At 40.4% G+C, this 23,293-nt stretch overlaps 2 protein-coding genes across 2 annotated transcripts; both read left to right on the forward strand.

Annotated features, from left to right (window-relative positions):
- Positions 1–1,702: 1,702 nt before the first annotated feature.
- Positions 1,703–9,078, forward strand: LOC127370136 (glycerol-3-phosphate acyltransferase 4-like). The gene is made up of 13 exons (XM_051411900.1): positions 1,703–1,888; positions 2,699–3,014; positions 4,642–4,711; positions 4,814–5,111; positions 5,233–5,307; positions 5,531–5,620; positions 5,783–5,876; positions 6,005–6,120; positions 7,214–7,269; positions 7,356–7,441; positions 7,697–7,825; positions 7,975–8,054; positions 8,559–9,078. The coding sequence occupies exons 2-13, from the start codon at positions 2,847–2,849 to the stop codon at positions 8,734–8,736; spliced, it is 1,440 nt and encodes a 479-aa protein (XP_051267860.1). The 5' UTR covers positions 1,703–1,888; positions 2,699–2,846; the 3' UTR covers positions 8,737–9,078.
- Positions 9,079–10,183: 1,105 nt separating this feature from the next.
- Positions 10,184–23,276, forward strand: LOC127370122 (trichohyalin). Its single transcript, XM_051411870.1, has 6 exons — positions 10,184–10,719; positions 17,140–17,567; positions 17,663–19,652; positions 21,009–21,842; positions 22,105–22,219; positions 22,397–23,276. The coding sequence occupies exons 1-6, from the start codon at positions 10,337–10,339 to the stop codon at positions 22,601–22,603; spliced, it is 3,957 nt and encodes a 1,318-aa protein (XP_051267830.1). The 5' UTR covers positions 10,184–10,336; the 3' UTR covers positions 22,604–23,276.
- Positions 23,277–23,293: the final 17 nt, after the last annotated feature.

Genomic DNA, 23,293 nt, shown 5'->3' on the forward strand with positions numbered 1-23,293 from the left:
AGATATTAACACCATGTAAATTGCAAGTTTAAAGTTCTATAGTATAACTTAACATAATTTAACAACACATGCCTTAACAGAAAATAAGGTTTTGAGTAAAGTGTGGAAACTGGTTTGATTAATCCTGTGCGAGGCAAGGAAGGAGGAGTTGGTTGGAAATTATTTGGAAATAACACCATGAGAAGTCTATGAAAATAGACAGGTTTAATTCCCACACAGCAGACATCTGGGAGAATTGAGCAAAACTTTGAAACCTCTGCTTAAGTAGATCAAAATAAACTGGAACCTCCTATAACAATATTTGGATTGATGGAGAAAATTGAGCGCTTCTCAAATCCAGCAAAGTACAGACAAGACAGAATCAGATGTTGTGATTCAAAAGCCAAAAGGAGCATCATCAAACATGTCAGTGTAGTTTATCAAAATAAATAACTCCTTGAAATGTGGACTGAGGCTCATAACAACAAATAAAGATGGTCACAGATACAATTCTGACATTTACAAAAAGCTGCGTAAGTAGCATTACTGTCTGTAATATTGTAAACATGCATTATAAACACGCAGGCCTTTCTCTACTGACTAATTTGCCAACTTGGCTTTTAACAGAAATAACACATTAAAGGCCATCTTCACTCTCTCATAAAACCAAAATGCATTTTTCAGAGTGAATAAAGTCTTAATAATAGAGGACGAAATGGATACAATGTATAATATTATAAAGGCAATACACACAGAGATGTAGAATTTTTGAGAATTTCCCTATTGGGGATTAGTTAATCTTAAAATGATCATCATTGATTACTCTGTACATTAAAAATAAGGAAACTGTGTAAACACTGTTCATTTTGTTCATTTCTTTTGGGTACAGTAGATCAGTGGCTCCCAACCTGAATGTCAGGACCCCCACTAGGGGTCCCCAAAGCTTTACAAGGGGTTGCGAGGTATTCTTGATTTTAAGGGATGTAAGAACATTTTCAAAAATGTACACAGTACGCCTATATCTCAGCTTTGAGCTAATTTGTGTGAAAACTAAAGTAAGTTTTGTTTTTGTTTTTAGATTATTATTTAAGATGTAAACTTTGAAGCCCTGAACAGAAGCTATATAGACTCTCTTCTAAACAGCCTAGTCATGCATTAGAAGAGTTAAAACAATCAAAAAGCTAATAGAACAATAAGGGGAAATTTGTTCAAAAAAGAAGCCTATTTAGTATGTATGATTGGTAAAAAATTAGAAAAACACACAATATAGACAGAGAATTGTATAAAAAGTCCCCTAAACAGGAAATAAACTGGTCAGAATTTATCCAAATCACTCATTTTAAACAAACTTCCTGCTGTTACCGAGTTCATTTTTGGGGTTAATTGCACAGTTTTTAATATAATATGAAATATGTCAATTACTCAGGGGTCGTCAGTTTACTAAATGATAGAAAACATTTGTTTATTGTTTTTTTCCCTCTTTTTTTTGCATGAGTAGCAATCTGGCAGTGTGCACATTGTTCTGTAAACTGGGATGGGGGGGGAGCTAATTACTTCCCACAATATGGAACATTTTTATACATTTTATTATCCTTTTTATTAACCATGTTAATATGTTATTGATGGATACTATTATAATGTTTACATTTTCCAGTGTGAATGCATTAAACAAGCTCAGATTTACTGCCCAGCCCACAGTGCAGTGACAGCGGCCCTCATTGGCCACTTGTTGCCATGACGACTCTAAACAACTCTGTCTGCGGGTTGTTGTATTAGCATGATGCTAAACGCCCGTAAAGCCAGCACCACAGTGCCAGCGTGTCCCTGTGCTCTCCAGATGGAGAACTACCCGACCGTCTGTCACCTCAGTCCTCCTCCGGCTCAGGACTGCCGTTAAATCCGGAGGACGGTAAGAGCCGTTACCGGGGCCGTTACCCACTAACTAACGTTAGCTGGTTAACTCATTATTAGCCGTTAGCCGGGGGTCGAAGGGAGCTTCATTAACATAACATCTCCCTTGTATGTTAGCAAGTTACCGAAGTTGTCGTTAAACTCCTCAATAATAACTTAACGGGAAATAGATGTCAAACTGGGATGTGTCCCATTAACGTTGCTGCTGATTCAAATTCACTCGGTAACGTTAAATAAATAATGACGATGTTTAAAATCGTTGTTCCTAGATATTAATTAAGCTGAATAATGATCACTTACTGCACTGAATTAACTCTAAAGCAACGTCAACACAGCTAGCGTTGGTATTTTTGTGTCCCTTCTGACCTTTTTCACAGCAGGCATTTTGACATGAAATAATAGGGTAAGCACAGGTGTTACCAATTAACTTATACTGAGTAAGGCTCTGTTCCATTTAGTGTAGCAGAGCCTTTCCAGTGAGCCAACAGCAGCACCCTGAATGGAAGAAACCTTAATTAGTGTGTAAACACCTGGCTGTCAATTATTTAATTCATAGATACTCACAGTATTTTATATCTGGACATTGCCTCACTGTATGCTTTAACTGTAGCCCAGGATGCTTGAATATATCAGTTATATGTCAATATAATAGTACAATAATAATAATTTATGAATAAAATATGTAGGTGCCTAACATATATATTAGCCGTCTGTAAAGTATGATGTTGCTCAAAAGGTAATTTCACATCATACACAGGGGATTATGGAGTTTCTATTTGTTATTAATATTTTGTGGTGTCTTTTTCAGGCGCAGACAAGGAGTCATTCCTGATGTACATTTCACCGTCTTCAGACACCGGGGCTTCAAACGGACCAGAAGACCTGCCCTAAAGCTGTGGGTTTCCTTGTGGTGTACAGTCTCTTTGCTCCCCGTTTCTCCTCCGCTGTTGGGCAGCATGACTTGGTTTACTTCCCCTGCTGACAACCTGCTGTGCAGGTGTCTTGGCATCTCCATCATGGTGTGGTTTACTCTTCTGTTTGTCTTCATAATTGTGCCGGCTGTACTTGGAGTCTCTCTTGGTATCCGCAGACTTTACATCGTGACACTTCTCAAGGTCTTTGAGGTAAGTTTGGTGTCTATTTAATTCACATTTTTAAAAGGTACAAAATCAAACTCTTTGGTTTATTTCTTATTGCTTTTTGGAAGAAATATCTGATCTCTAAACTAGAACAATATTAATTTTATTTTACATTGTTAATCTCAATTATTTGTTAAATGTATTCCCTGTCGGATGCAGCCCCTGGGTTCTCCCAGCACAGAGGGACTGTTAGAAGCACAGGGCATGATGTTGCCTCCCTTTCCTCAGGGACTGAGGTTTTGGGAAAGACTCCTGGGTGGAACAAGCTTTCAACCATGGGAATACCATCTGAGGTGGAGTACATACTGCAGGGAGCTGAGACTCCTGGGACACAGTCCATCTACTGGCATAGTTGGATGGTTTTTGAAATGTGGTACAAGGACAAGGCAGTTCTCCTTACAAGCTCAGCCCCTGAGCCCCTACAGTTTCTGTCTGTTGGATTCAGACCTCCCTTTCTACACTCAGGATAATGTTAGTCACAATTAAAGCTGAACAAATTGCTTTCCCAATTTGTTGAAGGTTGTAAGACAGTTGAAGGCAGTTGTACCACCTTTGCAGTTGGTTCTCGGGGCCCTGGATAAGGCCCCGTTTGAGCTACCTGAGCTGGTCAGTCTGAAGTGGATGTCAATCAAAACCGCCTTTCTGCAGGCTTTTGCGGAGAGGGTGGGAGGAGCTGTAGACTCTTGATCCGTCAGAAACCTGCATTGTGCATGTTCCTGTGTGAGGGGATGTACATCCTCTCTGGCTGCTTTATCCAGTCAGTGCTCCAACAATGTGCACGTGAGCCAAGAAAAAAGCTGGCCAGCCATATGTTTGTTTCATCTCAGAGAGCTTAAAGTCCAGGCTTTCCCACGGGACTGTATATGGAACTGGTATTCCACTGCCTTCATGTGTGTTCAAATTTCATGTGACAGCAATCATGGCAGTTGTGAAGCACTGCCATTCTGTTGACATATGTGGCTTTGCTATTCAGTGTGTACCATCTATTCTCCATGGTTCGACTGTCTTAATTTAGCTCTTGATACCTCGTTCAGGGATTAGTTGTGAACAGGAAGCTTTGTGTCGGGCAGTCTGGCTTAGGGGCCTCTCCCCACTTCCAAATCAGTCTTAGCATCTTGCAACGCTGGCAAACCCTCTGTAGTGTCTATCATCTGGGCTCCATGCAGCAGGTCAGAGAGTACTTGTTAGCATAGGAGTGCGTTTATGTACTGATTGTGAATAGTTTGTTTTCCGTGGGCTAAACAATGCAGAAATGTTTACTTGTTTACACACCAGGTGTAAAAAAAACCTCTCTCCTGGTCAAGGTGGCGCAAGGGCCTGATCCATCAAAATTATGACTTACTTACGCTCGTCAGACAATTAGTAGAGGGAAACTGAAACTGGACCAGTCTCCAGAGACTTTGTTGCCTAATTTCATCACTCAAATAATATTAGAATTTATACTGCCCATATTCTCTTTGAAACTCTAGCCTTGAATGGAAGTGGGAGGCCTGCACTGCCTTCACTTCGGTGTTGGGTATCAATTTACTGTATTATTTCTTACAGCAAAAGGAAATTTAATACTTTTTTCTAATCTAGTTGTTTTTTTTTTGTTTGTTTTTTCATAAATTAGTGGGCAACCTCACGAATGGAGATGGGAGCAAAGGAAAAGAATCAGCAACTCTATAAACCATACAGCAGTGGTAAACGAGTAACATTTCAATATTTCATGTCATGAATTCTCACTGTATCTTTATTTTGTACCACTAACTCAAACGCACGTCTTCTTTTTATTCTCAATGTAGGAATCATAGCAAAAGAACCACCGTCATCGTGGCAGCAGGAGATCCAGGATCTCCGAGGTTCTGCCAGCTGTCTGCGCTCAGAGCCGGAGTTTGAGATGGCTGACATCTTCTACTTCTGCCGCAGAGGTGTGGAGAGCATCATGGACGACGAGGTGACCAAGTGCTTTTCGGCCCAGGAACTGGAGAGCTGGAACTTGCTGACTCGAAGCAACTACAACTTCCGTCATATAAGTCTGAGACTCACTGTCCTGTGGGGCCTGGGAGTGCTCATCCGGTACGGTGTCCTGCTGCCTCTCAGGTCAGAGCAGCACACTGGCAGGATATGTAATAGAGGCAGTAAGATTTATCACATTGTACAAAAGCTGTGAACAGTTGGTTCAGTCTTGAGTCAACTCAGTATGTTCTGTTTTTTCCTGCAGGGTTACTCTGGCAGTCACTGGCATTAGTCTGCTTCTAGTTCTGACTACTTTGGTGGGCTTATTACCAAACAGAGAGTAAGTTTCCTCCAATTCTCATCACAGTTCGAGCATCCATGTAAAGTTAGGTCCCTATAACAAGGGTAGATAGTGTGTGTAACCACATGTAGCTCAGCCAGTCTGGGGTTTTTCTTTCTGTGGGATTGTTCTGCTCTCAAATGAAAATGAAGTGGTTGACTTTGAAGTGTGCATCCTAAAGAGATGGGAGTAATTGTTTTGGCATTATGGTGCATGTCTTCAGGTTAAAGTTTTTCCTGAGCGAGAAGGTTCATCTGATGTGTTACCGCATCTGTGTTAGAGCTCTCACAGCAATCATCACCTATCATAACAGGTACGATATTTTTCCTCAGACACTTTAATTAATTGAATACATTCTAATTATCAGAACAGAATTGACCTGTGTATGGTGTATAGTTGCCTCCTTTTGGACTGAATATTTGTTAGCCTGTCTGTAAGTTCTACATGTGTCTTAAACAAACTTGTCTAATTTCAGAGAGAACAAACCTAAGAATGGCGGTATCTGTGTGGCCAATCACACAACACCCATTGATGTCATCATCTTGGCCAATGATGGCTGCTACTCTATGGTAGAAAAGTTTGTGTGCCTCCATATGCGTTTCTCTGTATGAATGATAATGATAGTTTTAGGGTTTAGAGTATTAGGGTTAAGTAGAGATGATTTTTGAGTTGAACTTGAGTTGAACTTGTCTCTCAGGTTGGCCAGGTGCATGGAGGGTTGATGGGAATGATCCAGCGAGCCATGGTCAGATCCTCTCCTCACATCTGGTTTGAAAGATCAGAAGTCAAAGACAGACACCTAGTGGCCAAGAGGTAACATTGCATCTTTTCAGTGTTAGCACTGCCCTTCACTTCTGTTACATCATGGTCAGCACTGCTATGTGCAACCCATTATCAGATAGTATGCTCAGCTTAGTGTGTTTTCAATTATAATACACATTTGGCACACAATTCATTAAAATATAAGATATAATAGTCTTGCACACATTTTTTTTCCATCATGGGCAAAGGCCTTCTAACAAATAATACACTAGTATGTCAATGGCAGTATTTTTAGTACATTTTATTGAAAAGATACTGCAATGGTAGTGTTGGCTCACTGAACATCCTATGTTGTGTGCGCATCTAAACACAGGATCCAGAAATCCATTTCAACAGTTTATTTCAGTCGGTGGATGTGAATGTGAATAATTTTTTCTATACAAAAGAATATCACAGAAATTTTACAAATCTGAATAATTACAAACAAAACTACTAACAAGAAATAAATCAGATAGTTTAACTTATTTAATGCTTCCATAATCTGACCCTATTTTCTCTGTTTTCTTCTTAACATAGAAACCTTTCTAAAAAAATAGCATCATAAACACAAATTGTTAAAACAGTTATGTAACACATTAATCACATTTTAAAAGGTGAAAAAGACTATCTTAAACTCACAGCAGGTTCTCTTTGTTCTTCTTGGTATGGTTGGAGGAAAATCAGATCTGAAGGTGGAGCTATATAATCTTGGGGGAGTAATTTAGAGAACATTTATCAAAACTCTTTTTATACTATGCATTTTTGTATCCTTGCTCTAAAACCCTCAATACTTTCTCACTTTATGATGCATCAGTATGTAGGCATGGCTGCTATAAAACAAAAGGACCTGACGGTGAGCATACTCACATTGCACACTGGCATTGACCTTGGCAGCCTTGCATAAAAGACATTTAAGAAAGCAGTATATACACCACATTTCATATAATTTATAAGCACCTTAGTGAACTTGATATAGATCACAGAGTATGCATATGTAATGATTTGGCTGTTGCCATAGTAGCAGCAGTTTGAATTGGGTCTGAACATCATTGGGCTTAAACTGTGGAAGTGAAGCTAATGGCAATATTTTGCTCACTCATTTCAGGCTTGGCGATCACGTTGCTGACAAAACCAAACAGCCCATCCTGATCTTCCCTGAGGGTGTGTATGAGGACATAACTCTTTCAAACACACATGTAGAGCCCATAACGTGTGTTGATAAGAGATTCACACTGTGTCTTCTACAGGTACTTGCATCAACAACACATCAGTGATGATGTTCAAAAAGGGCAGCTTTGAAATTGGCTGCACCGTCTATCCGGTTGCCATTAAGGTAAGAAGTACTATTTTTCCTCCTTTCTGTTCATTTCGCTCTTTGCTTTGCTTGATATGACCTCAAAGTTTTCCTTGCTACTGTCACCAAGTGCTACAGCTTGCTCATGGTGGCAACTGTTGGGTCTCTGTAAATTATTTCAAAAAGGAGTACGGTCTAGTTTGGTTCTATTTGAAAAATGTTCTGGGATAACTTCTGTTATGACCTCTGCTATATCAATAAAATTGAATTTAATTGAAAATTTCCATCTCACAGTATGATCCTCGGTTTGGGGATGCTTTCTGGAACAGCAGTAAGTTTGGCATGGTGAATTATCTGCTGAGGATGATGAGCAGCTGGGCCATTGTCTGCAGCGTTTGGTACCTGCCACCTATGAACAGAGAGGTGAAACTCTTTGTCACAACCTAACAAAGAAATATTTGGTGTGTTACCAAAATCAGCGATGGAACATCCAGGTCATCTTTTGCTTCTTCTATCCACTGGAATACTTCTACCACTTTTTCTTAGCCTGTTTTTTTATTGTTCTTGTGTAGGAAGGGGAGGATGCGGTGCAGTTTGCCAACAGAGTGAAAGCAGCAATAGCTGCACAAGGAGGATTAGTGGATCTTATTTGGTGAGTCATTAGCCAGGTTTCCATCCAAATGTAGCGCAAATCTTATTGACAGCAAATCTACAAAAGAAATACAAATTTATGTGCGTTTACATCCACTACTGTTAAGCAAAATATTAGGAGTTGGTTCATGGAGATAAGCAGTATGTGGCACTAATTCTCCAGTCAGGTGGGCACAACAAGATGATGTAACTACAAAGAATCCAAGTAGCTAAGTAGCATTTTTCTTTGATGCGCAACCCTTTCTACCTCAGCCAAGCAATATATGTTATGTAGATTTTTCCCACTTTTTGAATAAACTGAATAAATTAGATGTGCATACAATCTCTTGGTGGTCATGGCAAACATCAGTAAGGTTGTATGTGTTAATGGTTGTTAAAGGTTGCCAATGGCATAAAAAAAAAAACCAATGGCTTTTAGCTTTGACAAACTGCAGTGTGCAGGAGATCATTTCCCTCTTGATTCTGTGTGTGATACTTTTCTCCTTTCTTACCTGTGTCCTCTCAGGGACGGAGGGCTGAAACGGGCAAAAGTGAAAGATGCTTTTAAAGAAGAGCAGCAGAAACTTTACAGTAAAGTTCTTGTAGGTGAGCAGGACCAGGGTGACCAAAGTGACAACAAACTTGTAGAAGATGAAAATCCGAAGGAGGATAAAAGCCATCAAGATTCAACAGAAGTACAATGAGGACACAGTGAATGTATGACGTTTTAAGACTCTTGCATCTTACATAATGCTGAATGTGTATTATCAGAAGTAGGATTTTATATTAATTATTACTGTTGTTTTACCTCTCAGAATGAAAGAAAATGTTTATTTATTTATTAGTGTAAAAATCTATATTTATTTACAGTATTTGTATGATGTGAAATTATAGTACAGAAGGTACAAATGCAAATGGATCGGTTTGTCTTTTTCAACCATTTGTTTATAGACCAAAGTCCTAATGTGACCTTAATTTTTTTGCCTCCTTTTTTTATTACCATGTGAGCTTGATGTATGTCACATTAAAGCAGTCTCTTCTAAAAACTGTTTTCTTTCTTTAAAGACATCCAAAACTAAATTATCTGCACAGCCATTAAGAGACTATTTTAAGTGTCTAGTACTACAGCGTTTGACATCAGAGCCAGACAGACACTTTGGCAGTGCCAACACTTGTGCGTCACAGTGCTAATTGGCTCAAGGCTCTATATGTGTCTCCATCTTTAATCTTTGCTCCAGGTAGAAGAGAAAGTGAGATCAAACATTTTCAGGCTTGGCGCACAATGTAAGCCGTCATAATGTAGGTTTGGCAGGTTGGAAAGTCTTTGAAGGATTTGAGATTTAGAGTGTTGCTGCTGGAGGAACATAAGTTGTGTTCATATAATTCCCTTTCTTAAACAGCAGGAGTCAGTGTGAACCACCCTGTATGTGAGCACGTTTTACTCAGCTATAAACATACAAATCAATATACAGACTGATTTAGACAGCTGTATAAAACACATACCTTTTCCATCGCCACCTAATCCCACTTCATGGGAACGGAGGGTTTATCCCAGTTTATACTGAGGAGAATGCAGGGAATCAACTCTGGAAAGGTTGCCAGTACATGAATGAGCTAAAACACATTGAATGTATTTCAGAGCATTCAATCCACCTGATCTACAGTGGCACTGCAGCCTGATTAAGATTCAACTGGAGCTACACCTGAAACTGAATCCAACCATATGAACTCCGCTGTCACCAGCCTGTCAGGTATCCTGTTATAGGTACCAGACCTAGATCAGAAAGATAGGTAACATAGATGGGACTCTGTGACTATAAGTTATTACTGAAAATATGCACTATATTTGTTTCTTTAATGAAAAGACAAAACCAACCAAGGAACTGCAATGATTAAAAACTGTCAACCTAAGTAAGTACCCAAATCAATCAGCCAGTCAGTCTTGTCATTTAATGCAGCTGATGTGATGCTGATGCACTCTGGCAGGTGTCAACAGGGATCAGGTGTGGCCTATTGGTTCCAGTAAGTGATTGTGGTGGTGTGAATGGGCTTGACAAGCAGCGTGTCAGGTTTGTTAGAGAAGTCATGTAATCTGTGGGAGTGTCTTGTCTTAACCAAGGCCCCCTGTCGGTGTAACCGCGCCCAATCAGCTGTTTCCTCAAGTTCAACCAAGCTCACGGGAAAACTTTTCCTCTCTCCTGTCCACTATCACGCTGAACACCCAGCAGACACGGCCGCGTTTGAGTGTGTTTTTGGATTTAATTTTTATTGCGCGCAGTTAATCCGGCAACAAGTGGTGTCAGCATGTCCCTGGCGGATCAGCAGTGGTGTCCCACAAGCGTCCAGGTAACGGTGCTCCAAGCCAGAGGCCTCAGGATTAAGGGGAAAAGCGGCACTAACGATGCGTACGCGGTCATGCAAGTGGGCAAGGAGAAGTATCAGACCTCGGTGGTGGAGAAGAGCGTGGCACCGGTGTGGAAGGAGGAGGCCGCTTTCGACCTGCCGCCGCTGTTGCAACAGGGCAGCGGGGGAGGAGGAGGAGGAGGAGGAGGAGGAAGAGGTACGGAGCGATCCACCCTGCACGTCCAGGTTTTGCACCGGGCCCTGGTGGGTCCAGACAAACTGCTGGGACAGGCTGTCATCAACCTCCTGCAGCTCAGTGAGGACAAAAGCCGCAACAAGACCGAGTAAGTGCGCACAGCAGGGAGTCAATGTTTGATTAAAGAAAAGGCTGATGACCCCATGGTTGCATGGAGAGAGATGGGCTGCAACTCACCATAATTTACATTAGCCATAATCTGTACTTTATTTTCTCGATTAATCGAATAATTGTGCGATGAATAAGTTGTCAAACTCCCCACCACAAGTTCCCAAAGTCTAGAAATGTCATGTTTTGTTCGACCAAAAGCTGGAACCAGTTCATTTCAACTTTTTTAACTTTAAATGACTTAATCAATTTGATATAGTCAATTCTGTTACCCAAAAATGTCAAACAGTCTTTAAGCCTTCACCAAACAACATCAACTCTTATTTAAAAGAGGCATATTTGAGCTTGTCTGTTGGGGAAATGGTTAAAAAGAAATCATTCTGCTGAAGTTTGAGGAGCCAGTCTCTGCACCCGACCCTGGAGAGAAAACCGAGTAACTTTGATTCCTCTCTGTGCCACAGGAAGACAACTCTGCTTGCTCTCTGTCATGTTTGCAGCTTTGTGAAAACACCATAATCCCCATTAAATCCTCAACAATTACACACCATATCTTCTTTTATTGTAAAAATACAATTATGCAGCATCTGTGAAAACTGGATTAGGCTTGCCATATGAATATGTTTCCCTTAATTTGTGCATTGGAAAAAGCTCTTTGGGAGTGAGTATGATTTCCCTGTCTGATATTTGCACCTTTTTTTCCCACTGAGGTGAGGTATTCGAGCGCACACACACACAGCCATGCATCACTACACAGACCCGCTTTGGTGGGTCTGACTTATGAATGTTGCCCACTCGCTCCAGCACAGCTTAACGGATTTGTTCCCCTCAGCAGCGGCCTTCAAGGATGCCAGTCAGCATTACTTACTCAGGCAATAGACACGAGTCAAAGTATTCACTCTTTCATTGACTGAGCTTGTCAACGACAGAGATTCCATAAAGATGACCCAAACTTCTCCTCATGTGCCACTATACTGCTTTAAATTAATGCTTTATGCTGCATACACTAATACACATACAATAATGGCAGTGATCAGGTTCTTCCTTGCACATACTGTTTGGGCTCGGTAATGGCGATTATACCTGCTCCTTTAACCAGGAAATATGCTGGTTTTAATTCAAGATATCCTAAAGATTTGAAATGCAAGACCCATCAGCCCTGCAGTTCAGTAAGAATGGAAAATAATTGTTGTGCTAAGCTGTTTCTAAGTATTTTAGTCCCCTGCTGTGTGACCGGTATTACACAAAAGCAGACTGCATACCGGCTTGTTTGTCTAAACACACACACACAACACACACACACACACACACACACACTTCCTTCTCCCACCTTGTTGTTTTGGGTCTGTCTGCGCTGTTTGATGTCCTGGGTATGAACTGCAATGTCGTCCATACCGGGGCTACATTTGATGTTGTGGTTTGTTACAGCTCATGTTTTTTTCATCATAACACAATAGATTTGCTGTCTGTTCATATTATTGCAGAGCTTTGATAACACAAAGAAAGCAGTCAGCCTGCTTCAAAGTTCTGTTTTTTTCTGTCACACTTAAAATTCATTTAAAATTAGATCTGGGAGTATGAGTAAATGAGTTGTGATTAAAATTAATTTGTTCAGATTTTTCATACTGTACTGCCTGTTTCTCTGGTTTGGCTACCATCCAACTGTCTCTCAGCATGCTGAGCTGAACCTCACCTGGCTGTATGCTGCATATTTAATGCTGCTGTTGGATTGTGTGTGTGTGTGTGTGCACGCATCTGCCTTTTTTGGCTTTCAGGTATTGGTTTGCCTTGAGCACTGCTGCAGAAAACTTTTTTTTATTAAGTTTTATTAAGATTTCTTACCCTGGAAATACTATACACTCCTATAATTGTAAAATCAGCAAACACACATGCTTCTGTTGTTGAGTAAATGCTCAGCTTGTTTTCTGTTGATCTGCCTCTGAGGTTTAAATCCGACTTTAGCCTTGCATTCCTGACAGTTTTATCAATGAAAAACAAACAGTGATGGCAACAGGGACAGTGGAGCAAGGTCAGTTTTTTTCTGAACAAGACCACTGTGAATGTACTAAACCCCAAAAGACAAACATGTTCCTCTAGCTGCCAGTATAACAGCTCCACTGTTAACGTTGCATGGTATTTGCTGAATTCAGTGAAGTAATTATTTAACTAAGTTTTGCTCTTTTGAACATGTGTTGCTTGCAAAAGAGGGCAGTGCTGTAAGTATAATTTAGACAGCACAGGCGGAAATAAACAGAATTTATAGAAATCACTCAAGATCATTTATATTTATCTCAGTTAGTATTTTTGTTTGATGTGCTGATTAAGTATTTTGTCACTTGATGGTTGTCGGTCATGTTTATTTGTTGGCCATTGATCATTATTTGCTTTTAATTTCAAAGGGAAAGACCATAGAGTCAAGCCATGCTGAACCACCATGTTTCTACAGTAGCCCAGAAGGGACAAACAAAACACTGGCTGTAGACGGGGCCCTTCGTGTTTTGCAGCTCCATAGTTTCTCCTACACACTCCACAGCCTGTTATCATTACCAGGTTGTCAAATACAGACGCCAACGGTGTTTAGTTAGTTGCAATCTGAAAATTCACTGCTAGATGCCACTAAATCCTTCACACTCGTCCTTTTTTAGGACTTCTTGTCCATGTTGGCTTAAAAATTGCTTTACTTAAAAGTCACTTAAGGTACATAAAGCATGCGCCCCATGTTGGCTGACTACTGCAGCGGCTCGTGTTCAGTTCCAACATGCAGCTGCTTCCTGTTGATCCCTCTCTCTCCCCATTTCCTGTCAACCACTCAAATAAAGGCATAACAAATGTCAATTAAAATCAAGATGAACTGTTTAGGTAAAATTTGAAAATGGTGGGATAGGAAAAATAAACCCTTAAATTAATAAAATTGAAGCAGCAAACATTAATATAAGTCAAGTCAAAAAATATGAAGAGTTGGTACTTCAAACACTTAACAGCAGATGTTTTGAGTTTTCATGGCAGGAAAAACACAGGTGTTACTAACATTAATGATGGCTCCGTTCCATTCAAGTGTCCCAGTAAGCCATCACAGTGTGACAGTGAGCCAGCATGAACAAAGCCGAGATCCTGAAACTGAAGCAGCTAAATGGAATTCAGCCATTACTGATTATATAGGTTATGTTCTGTATTGTGATCAACTTTGGTTTAAAAAATAACACAAGGTTCAACCACTGATTTGTAACACCTGTTGAAAATTGAATTTCTGGTCAGTTTCACTCTGGTTCCTTGGCACAGGTCTTCTTTTGAGCTTCTGACTCACGGATGTGGACCGATACACGAAGCCCTGGGCAGTTTTGGTACTTGGACATTATCACTGTTTTGTTTTACTCACTCAGCTCTTCTCCCACTCACACAGCTGTGTTCTGTGATAAGAAGGGCTTGAGCCACTCAGGGCATTGTCTTATCAGTAGTTCAGGCTCCACAAGAAGGGGGGGGGTTATCCTCTTGTTCTGTCTGTACTGCAGAGCAGCACACTTTCTACTCTTGACAGGAGTGTGAGATTACTGGGCATCCTCATCATCCAGGGATTGTTAAGTGAAATTTTTAATTCCTCCTCCTGCACACTGCCTACTACCTCAACAAGCTAACGCCCAAACAGTTTTGCAACTTCCCTTCTGTTTAAACTGAACTAGCTTACTACTTCTCTTTTTTTGACTTGCTCATGTGGGATGTATTTAGTGCTATGTGTTGGTATCAGAGAACTATGGAGGTTGTCCAAAGGTTAGGGTTGTGATTATGCAGTATAATTCAGTATAGTATTATGCATTATACAACATACAGTGTTTATAGTATAGTATTGCATGCTATACTAAAGTATAGTGCAGTGTTAGTAGAGTTTAGTAAGCTATAGGCAGCTGTAGTACACTTAAAGTGTAAGATACTATAATGTTATTTATATGCTACGCTATACTGGATACTGTACCACAGTGTGCATACATTACTATACCATAATAACCCTAATACTATACCATACTATACTAACACTGTGTTCTACTATAGCTATGTAAAACATATGGCACATATCATACAGTATATTTTCTGCCTTTTGTTGGTTTTTAATTACAGATTTACCAGAATTATTGATATAAGAAATCACATTTGTGGAGCGATATAACCTAAAGTCCCAGTGTGTACGTTTTTTTGGGGATCGGTTGGCAGAAGTGGAATATATAATGCATAATGTTTGTTTTTTTAACCTTAGAATAATCGTTTTATATCTACAGACTTTCTACAGTAGCCCAGAATGGACAAACCAAACACTGGCTCTAGATGGGGTCTTTCGTGTTTCTCCCGCTCACTTGGACGTGGAGGGTGAAGCAAGGGAGAGGCAAAATATGAGTTTCACAATGTTAGGGGGTTTGCCCAGTTGTCATGGAATTATAGATGTTTAAACAGATTAAAAATGGATTAAGGTCTTTCTTGATTTGCCTGATAAATGAATGCATGATCTGTCTAGCAGTGTTTTGTTGAAGGACATTCATCAGGCAAATCATGAAGAAGTCTCACAGTGAAATATTTATAATGTCAAGGCCTGAAATGTGTAAATCACATCCCATTAGTCAACAGCAGTAGGAGGCAGGGGACCTGTAACAAGTCTCATCTATTTATCAAATTCCAGGAAAAGGTCTTTCCCTCCATAATTTGTTTGTGCCATCTGAAGCATTCCTGAGGGAGGAGGAGGAGGGTTAATCTCAACAACATATCTTATTCACTTGGGTCTATATCACATATCAGTGGCATCTCAGAGAGAGGCATTATTTAAAATGATGGGGGACTGAGTTTAATAGCACACAAACTCACAAACAGAATACATTATATATTTTAGTGTTGCGTAATGCTTTCCCATTTTTATGTTTATACAACCACAATTTTCAGCCAAATCTGTAAATCTTGCTTCACATTACAAGAGCAGTTTATGAAGCAGCCAACACACACACACACACACACACACAGAGAGAGACTCACTCGGCCCCTTCCTCATTTCCCCAGGAATCCAGATTTCAGTAGGAGTTGTTTGTTCAGTGGTGAGCTGACCTCAGATTTCTGCCTGATGGGCACTTTTTATGCTGACTGCTCCTTTTTTGTTATTTTGCCTTACTCTGAGACCCTTCTGTCAGTACTGAACTGTGACACAGGTGCAGAAGCAGTGCAAAGTTGACAAATCTTGTTCTCAATGGACCTCTTACTGAGTCTGTTTAGGCAGTTTTAAGATTTTATTACAAGGAATACATTTGAAGTTACTAGTTTTAGGTTGTAACCAGTGTTTATGTTGGAGTCCTAGACTGTCATCTGGATATTTAATTGTCAAACTATATCAAAATGTGGTAAAAACCAAGGACAAGGACGTGTGACCCTGTGAGGAAGTTTGTTAGGATTGTTTCTCTCTGGCATGTACCTACAGTATGTTTAAAGGTTAATAGCAGATTGGTTTGCTGTGAACCTCACCAGTTTGAGTTTAGTGAGGAGCAGAGACTAATCTTGTTAGATTTAGGAAAAACCCTCCTTCAGGGCACAGACTGTCTGCAGGGTTAGATGTTTGGGGACATGCAGGATATGCCCAAAGTGGAGTATGACGCTCTGTCTCCAAGGCAAAGTGGATCATGCGCTGTTAGAGAGCCTGCTATGTATAAATCTACGCTACAAGTCTGGTCCTGATGTAGAGCTTTTTTAGTAGGATTTGATCATGTGAGACTTTAGAGGAAAAAGGAACAACGTTCATAGGCTGTCAAATACTAATGAAAAAAATATACACAGTACAAGCATTCATACGTTCCCCACATTAGAGGCTGACACAGACAGGACAGTATTATTATTTTTTAAAACTTTCCTTCATGGTCAGTTTGCTGGTTGTTCTTAGAGCCTCACAGACTTTCCAAAAACATTCAAGTCACTGCTGAGTCACCCTGCATTTAGATGGATCATAGTTTCCACAAGGAACCTAACCAGGACTAAATGTCAATTTATTCTAAATGAATCTCAGTCTTGGTGTGTCTATGGTTCCTTTAAACCATTCAGTAGTAGTAGTGGATCGTTGCTCCATTGATATAACACTCTTCTGGTTCAAATCTTGTTATACTACAGACAGTGTGTGAAGCTCAAATCCTTAAAATTAAAGGACCAGTGTGGAGGATTTAGTGGCATCTAGTGGTGTAGTTGCAGATTGCAGACATTTGAATAACACTGATAATTATGACTACCATGTCATTTGCTCCTGACACAGGGCCCAAAAATATTGTAGGTCTAAGTTATACATCCAACACTGAAACAAGAAATTAATGAATAATATATCAAATGTGTTCTAAAATCTAAAACATGCCTTTGGAAAATGTTATTCTAATAAGATTCCTCTCTTTAACAGATGGTTTAAGTTGCTAGACAAGACTGGCAAGGCAGACAAAGACAGAGGAGAGGTGCTTGTCGATATCCAGTTCATGAGAAACAACATGACCGCCAGCATGTTTGACCTCTCTGGTGCCGGCAAATCCAGGTCTCGCCTGGGCAAGTTCAAGGACAAAGTTCGTGGCAAGAAAAAGGAATCCGATGCTGCATCCACTGTGGTGCCATCCTTCACTCAGGTCCTTACAGACAGCGAGGAGGACGGAAACGGGGAGGGTGAGGTAGCTACGGGCAAGGACGAGAAAAAGAAGAAACTCAAGATGAAGTCTTTGTTTTCTACCAAGTCTAACCTGCAGAGGAACATGTCTCAGTCTATGTCTGTTTTGCCTGCAAAGAACTCCCCGCTGAGCGGCAGCCAGTCCTCTGGTCTAAATGTGGATTCTTTCGAAGGTCGGGAGCAACAGTTTTTAATTCACTCTGTCCTATCACTGTTATTTAATTTATGCATTATTTCCTGCATGTTAATTTTCTCATTGTCCTTCCAGGTAAAAAGAAGTTCAAGTTCATGATACACAAACGTTCAGGCAGCTCAGACAGCAAAGATTCCTCCTCTGGTCACCAAAAACATGGCGCTGCAGAACAGAGTAACTTGTGCATCAATGGCAGTCATGTATACTGTGAAGAACCACCGCCACGGACCTCTCGCATCGGCTCCAACTTCAGTTTGGCCAGTTCAGGCCACGGATCCATGGAAGATGTCCCCGAAAGCTCTCCTCCATCTGTTGATTCGCTGAGGGCAGTGAGACAATATTCACCTTGGACAGAGGAGGAGGAGGAGGAGGAGAAGGAAGAAACGGCTGAAACGGCTGAAGTAGAAAATATAAAAGAGGACGTGGGTGAACGTAGAAGGGAGGAAGAGAAAAGGATTAGGATGGAGGAGGAGAGGAGGAGAAAAGAAGAGGAAGAGGAGAGGGTTAGGAGACAAGAAGTTGAGAGGTTGGCTGTAGAGAAGAGGCGACTAGAGGAAGAAGAAAGGAGAATTGAAGAAGAAGAAGAAAAAAGGCAAAGGGAAGAGGAAAGGGCTCAGGAAGAGGAAGAGCGTAAATTAGCAGCAGAAAAGAGGAGACTGGAAGAAGAAAGAAGGATGGAAGAAGAGAAAGTTAGACTGGAGGAAGAGGAGAGAAGGAGGGAGGAGGAAGAGAGGGCTCAAGAGAGGAGGAGACAGGAGGAAGAGGAGAGGAGGAGACAGGAGGAAGAGGAGAGGGTTAGGAAACAAGAAGAAGAGCTTGAAAGATTAGCAGAGGAAAAGAGGAGACTAGAGGAACAACAAAGAATGAGAATTGAGGAAGAAGAAAAAAGGCAAAGAGAGGAAGAGGAAAGGATTAGGATGGAGGAGGAGAAGGCTCAGGAAGAGAGGAAGAGACAAGAGGAAGAGGAGAGGATTAGGAGACAAGAAGAGCTTGAAAGATTAGCAGAGGAAAAGAGGAGACTAGAGGAACAACAAAGAATGAGAATTGAGGAAGAAGAAAAAAGGCAAAGAGAGGAAGAGGAAAGGATTAGGATGGAGGAGGAGAGGGCTCAGGAGGAGAGGAGGAGACAGGAGGAGGAGGAGAGGGCTAGGAGACAGGAAGAACGTAGAGTAGAAGAGGAAAAGATTAGACTGGAGGAAGAAGAAAGAAGGTTTGAAGAAGAGAAAGTTAGAAAGGAAGAAGAGAGGATTAGGAGGGAGGAGGAGAGGGCCCAGGAAGAGAGGAGACGAGAGGAAGAGGAGATGGAGCATGAGAAAAAGAGAAAGCTAGAGGAACAAGAAAGGAGGCAAGGGGAGGAGAAAGCTAGAAGGGAAAAGGAAGAATATGAGAGATTGGCAGAGGAAAAGCATAAACAAGAGGAGGAAGAAAGGAAAAGGGTTGAGGTAGAGGAGAAAATTAGACAGGAGGAAGAGGAAAGGGCAAGGGTGGAGAAGGAGAGGAGGAGGAAAGAAGAAGAAGAGGAGAAGGTTAGGAGACAAAAAGAACATGAGAAGTTAGCAGAGGAAAAGAGACTAGAAGAACTAGAAAGAAGGAGAATTGAGGAAGAAGAAAAAAGGCAAAGGGAGGAAGAGGAAATTATTAGGAAAGAGGAGAGGAAACAAAAGGAAGAAGAGAGGGCTAGGAAAGAAAAGGAAGAACATGAGAGGAGAAGAATCGAGGAGGAGGAAAGAATTAGAAAGGAAGAGCAGGAACAGATAAGAGTGGAGGAAGAGAGAAGGAGGAGACAAGAGGAAGAAGAAAAGAGGATTATTGAGGAAGAGGAGAAAATTAGGAGGGAAGATAAAGCTGAAAAGGAGAGGAAAGAAGAGGAGGCCAGGAAGCTGGAGAAGGAGAAGTTAACAAGAGATGCAGAAGAACAGAAGAGAAAGAATGAAACAAAACAGAAACCTGCAGGGATGAAGTCTAAAGTGGAGAGCCCTGCAGAAGTCACCTCTACCAATCCATTTGAAGACTTTTCAAATAATCCCTTTGAGGATGCTGCTGAAGTATCAACTGTCCAACAAAGGTTAGTTCAGATCGTCTTACACTACACAGATCCAAAACACTGTGATACATTGACACATTGGGGCGCCCTGGTAACTCACCTAGTAAAGCGGACGTCCCAACAACTTACAACTATATCTCCAACTATAAAATATTTTAACAAAATGTAATCTTAAATATAAAATGTTTGACCTAATGATAGTGCTAGATAAAAAGTCAGGGGATTAGCAAAGTTTATTTTGATAACATTTTGGTGGGTTTGTAGAAGAAGTCAGGGGATCACAGTCATTAAAATATATATATTTTAATGAAATGTGACTGTTTAGTAGCTGTTGAGATATATCACAGTAGGAGTCTATGATTCATCCTTTTGGTGCCGTGAATGTACACAATTCCAAACTGAACATTTGACACAGACCAACAACAAAAAAAAAAAAATATTTTAATTTTTTTTTGTAATATTTTTTTTTTTTCTAAAAACCCTAACTTGTATTAAATCCATTAAGTTCACACAGTTGAAGCCTGTTTAAAATACATCTGTGGGAAACGGTGAAGGTTGTGGGTGTTGCACAGTGTAACAAGGTTCAACTAGCTGGAGTAGGTAACCTGCCTTTGTTATCAGTAGCAGAACAGGAACAGAATAGGGCAACAGAGTTAGTGAACTAAATTTGACTGCCTGATGAAAAAGATATAAAGTCAGAGTCATTTTCATATACAGAAAGTGTTATCTGAATGTAGTTTATCTTCTGTTTTCCAGTCAGTCACAACAGCAACAGTTCATCCCAACGCTGCGGTTTTTAATGCAACCTAACGCTGATACTGTCATTAAAATTGCATAACTCTGTGCTTGTTTGTGTGCATTGGAGTCGATGAGTGTGCAGACACATGAATGTCTGTGAGCAAGGATACGTTTCTTTTGTTAACTGAGATTGGGGGCTCATTGCGGAGTCTTACATCATTATATCAGGCATCAAATAAACAGGGAGTGAAAATAACTTGGAACAATGGGTAATCAGGTGAAAGTGGATGGTAACTTCAGAGATCTCAGGATGAGATTGATTTGGTATATTCTCCTTTATTTCTCCTTTAATATTATTATATTATATCAGGACATTTACATTACTATACACTGCTTTTAAAAATGAAGAAAATTAATAAATATATTCTGTGTTCTCCTTTGTTTGCTCTCTAATTTTGCAACACAAGGTTTTACACAAGAGTTTGATATCTTTAATCTACTTGCAGACATCCTTGATGACTTGCTTTAGATTCAGTTGGTGTGGCACCATTAGACTATTTTGTCTTCCCTATGCAACTCCTTTTTAATTAACCGTTTCAGTCGGTTTTAAATGTCATACAGTCTGTGTTTAATTTCCAGGAATCAATCTGCTGCGTCATCAAAGGGAAGTAAGACTGCTTCCACTGAAGAAAAGGATCTTAGTAGTGCTCAACGAAAGAAGCTACCGGCTCCTAAGCCTCCAGGAAGAAATCCAGCTGAGAGACAGACTCAGAGGGAGCAGGACGGATCTACGCGACATCTGGCACAAATTAACAAGCAGAGCAAAGACAAAGACGTCAAAACCATCAGCGTTCCCCCTCGGCGCTCTGTGCAAATGATCGCTCCTCTGAGTAGGTCTCCCAAAGATGCAAAGAACACCCAGAGCTTGACTCAGAGTATTGCAACCAAAGAAACAACAAATGTTGCCAAACACAGTAAACGTCTTGCACCGACTAGACCTCGTTCTGTGGAAGAAGGGCCATCCTCTGAACCTAAAACGGCCTCTTCTTCAGGTGGCAAAGAACGTGTCTCGGAGGCAAAACAAGAGATTGTTTATGGCTTGAATCCATTTGAAGACGATGAAGATGAAAATGAAAATGAGCTCACAGCCCAAGATGATACAACAACTAATACTGGTCCGCTACAGTGGCCTCCAGCCGTGTCTCAGGGTGCTGATACAGATGCCTCCTCTCAGGCAAAAATCAAATCCTCAAAGATGGCCCATGCTCCCCCGCTTCCTGGAAAGAAAGCTGCCACGTCGGCCAGTTCAATGAACCAAAGCACTGAGGAAAGCCATGTTACAGATAACAGTGTAACGCACCCATGTGACCCGAACCATGTCCAAGAGAGTCCACCACAAGAGTCCCAGCCAGTGCAGAGTGCTGGGGAGGAGGCAGGTGGGAAGAAAGAGGGGCCTCCTACAACTTCACGCAGGTAAGACAGAATATTTATCACTCTGCTATCTCTTCATATATTTTAGATCAAACACTACTAGCTCCCTAAATAATGCTGCGTATAATATCAACTGTGTTTTATCGGATAAGGTTGGTGATTGCTAGGTTACGCTTTGATTTTATACAAAATTATAGCAGCTTGATAACTGAGCCATACGTACAAGCCAGTACTACCTTTCCTTTCACTCCCTGAATTCAATCCAGTGCCTAAATCTGTCTTTCTTCTTTTTTTGTCATCGCAGGCTTCAACCTGTAAAACCCCTTAATCCTCTGGGACAGCAGTCTCTCTCAGTTGTTCAAGGGGAAAGGGATAACAAATCCACAGAAATCCTTTGTGAACTTCAGGAGAAAACCAAGGTATTTCTCTCTTTTTTTTTTTTTTTTTTTTAATCAATACTTTTATGGTGGTTAAAGGATTGTAAATGAACAAAGGAAAGTTTTCTTATAAATGTTTGAATCTTTTTGTTTTAAGGGTTTTTGCATCACATTTGTGTTTTAATAAACACATTCTCCATGTTTTATGTATTCTCACAGGTTAATGACACTGAGCTGAAAGGGCCGTACTCCCAGCTGACTCGAGAGGAACTCATCTCTCTGGTGCTTAAACAGGAAAAGCAGCTGTCAGAGAAAGACAAAAAGATATCAGAGCTGGAGCAGTACATTGACAACTTGCTTGTGCGTGTCATAGAAGAGCAACCGAGTATTCTCATGTCCATGAACTCTCTGAAGAAACCTGTCTAGGTGGATGCACAGCTGACACTTTATTTCCAGTGTAAAAGCTTAGGTTGACAAGGTTTGAACAGTTTAGAGTTCAAATTTCAACAAATTGGCAAATGAATGATGAAGATTGAAATATATTTTGTAAAATAAATCTTGCAGTGGCTGTTGCAGCTTTCAGCTTTAAGTCAACCTAAGTAGAAATATATATATATATATATATATATATATATATATATATTTTAGCAATTTCTGACACTTTACTACAGTACGTAAATGTGTGACACTGAAACAACCTCTTTTTATGCATTTGTGGTGAATATTTTCACGTTGAGCATAAAATTCTGTCCAAAAATGACTGATAAATGTCAAATGTTGCCAACATGTCAAACTTAATCACTGTATATGGTAGAAAATAAATAAATAAAATGCAACTGTTAGCTTCCTATCCCCTGGAGATATCTCCAGCGTGAAGAAGAGCCTTATTTTACCGTCAAAAACTATGCACTAGTATTTAGATAGATGTTTCTTGCTCTCGTACTGAATGTCAAAGTTTACATGATTCTACTAACCCCCAAAGGCACTTTACTCAGCTTACACTATTAACATGATGTACACTGAATTACTGAACTGTACTGAGGTTACTGCATTATGGTCTTAAAATATGCATAATAAAATAAACTTTGTTCTGATAAAAGCACATGTCATTTCCTG

Source organism: Dicentrarchus labrax, unplaced genomic scaffold, assembly GCF_905237075.1.
Source record: "Dicentrarchus labrax unplaced genomic scaffold, dlabrax2021, whole genome shotgun sequence".
Classification (NCBI taxonomy): domain Eukaryota; kingdom Metazoa; phylum Chordata; class Actinopteri; family Moronidae; genus Dicentrarchus; species Dicentrarchus labrax.

Bases quoted from the DNA above. Each gene is read 5' to 3' on its own strand.
- LOC127370136 (XM_051411900.1), top strand. From the start codon at position 2,847: ATGACTTGGTTTACTTCCCCTGCTGACAACCTGCTGTGCAGGTGTCTT. The intron at 7,270-7,355 runs GTGTGTATGAGG...TGTCTTCTACAG, and splicing joins CATCCTGATCTTCCCTGAGG to GTACTTGCATCAACAACACA. The intron at 8,055-8,558 runs GTGAGTCATTAG...GTGTCCTCTCAG, and splicing joins GGATTAGTGGATCTTATTTG to GGACGGAGGGCTGAAACGGG.
- LOC127370122 (XM_051411870.1), top strand. From the start codon at position 10,337: ATGTCCCTGGCGGATCAGCAGTGGTGTCCCACAAGCGTCCAGGTAACG. The intron at 19,653-21,008 runs GTTAGTTCAGAT...TTTAATTTCCAG, and splicing joins GTATCAACTGTCCAACAAAG to GAATCAATCTGCTGCGTCAT. The intron at 21,843-22,104 runs GTAAGACAGAAT...TTGTCATCGCAG, and splicing joins CCTCCTACAACTTCACGCAG to GCTTCAACCTGTAAAACCCC.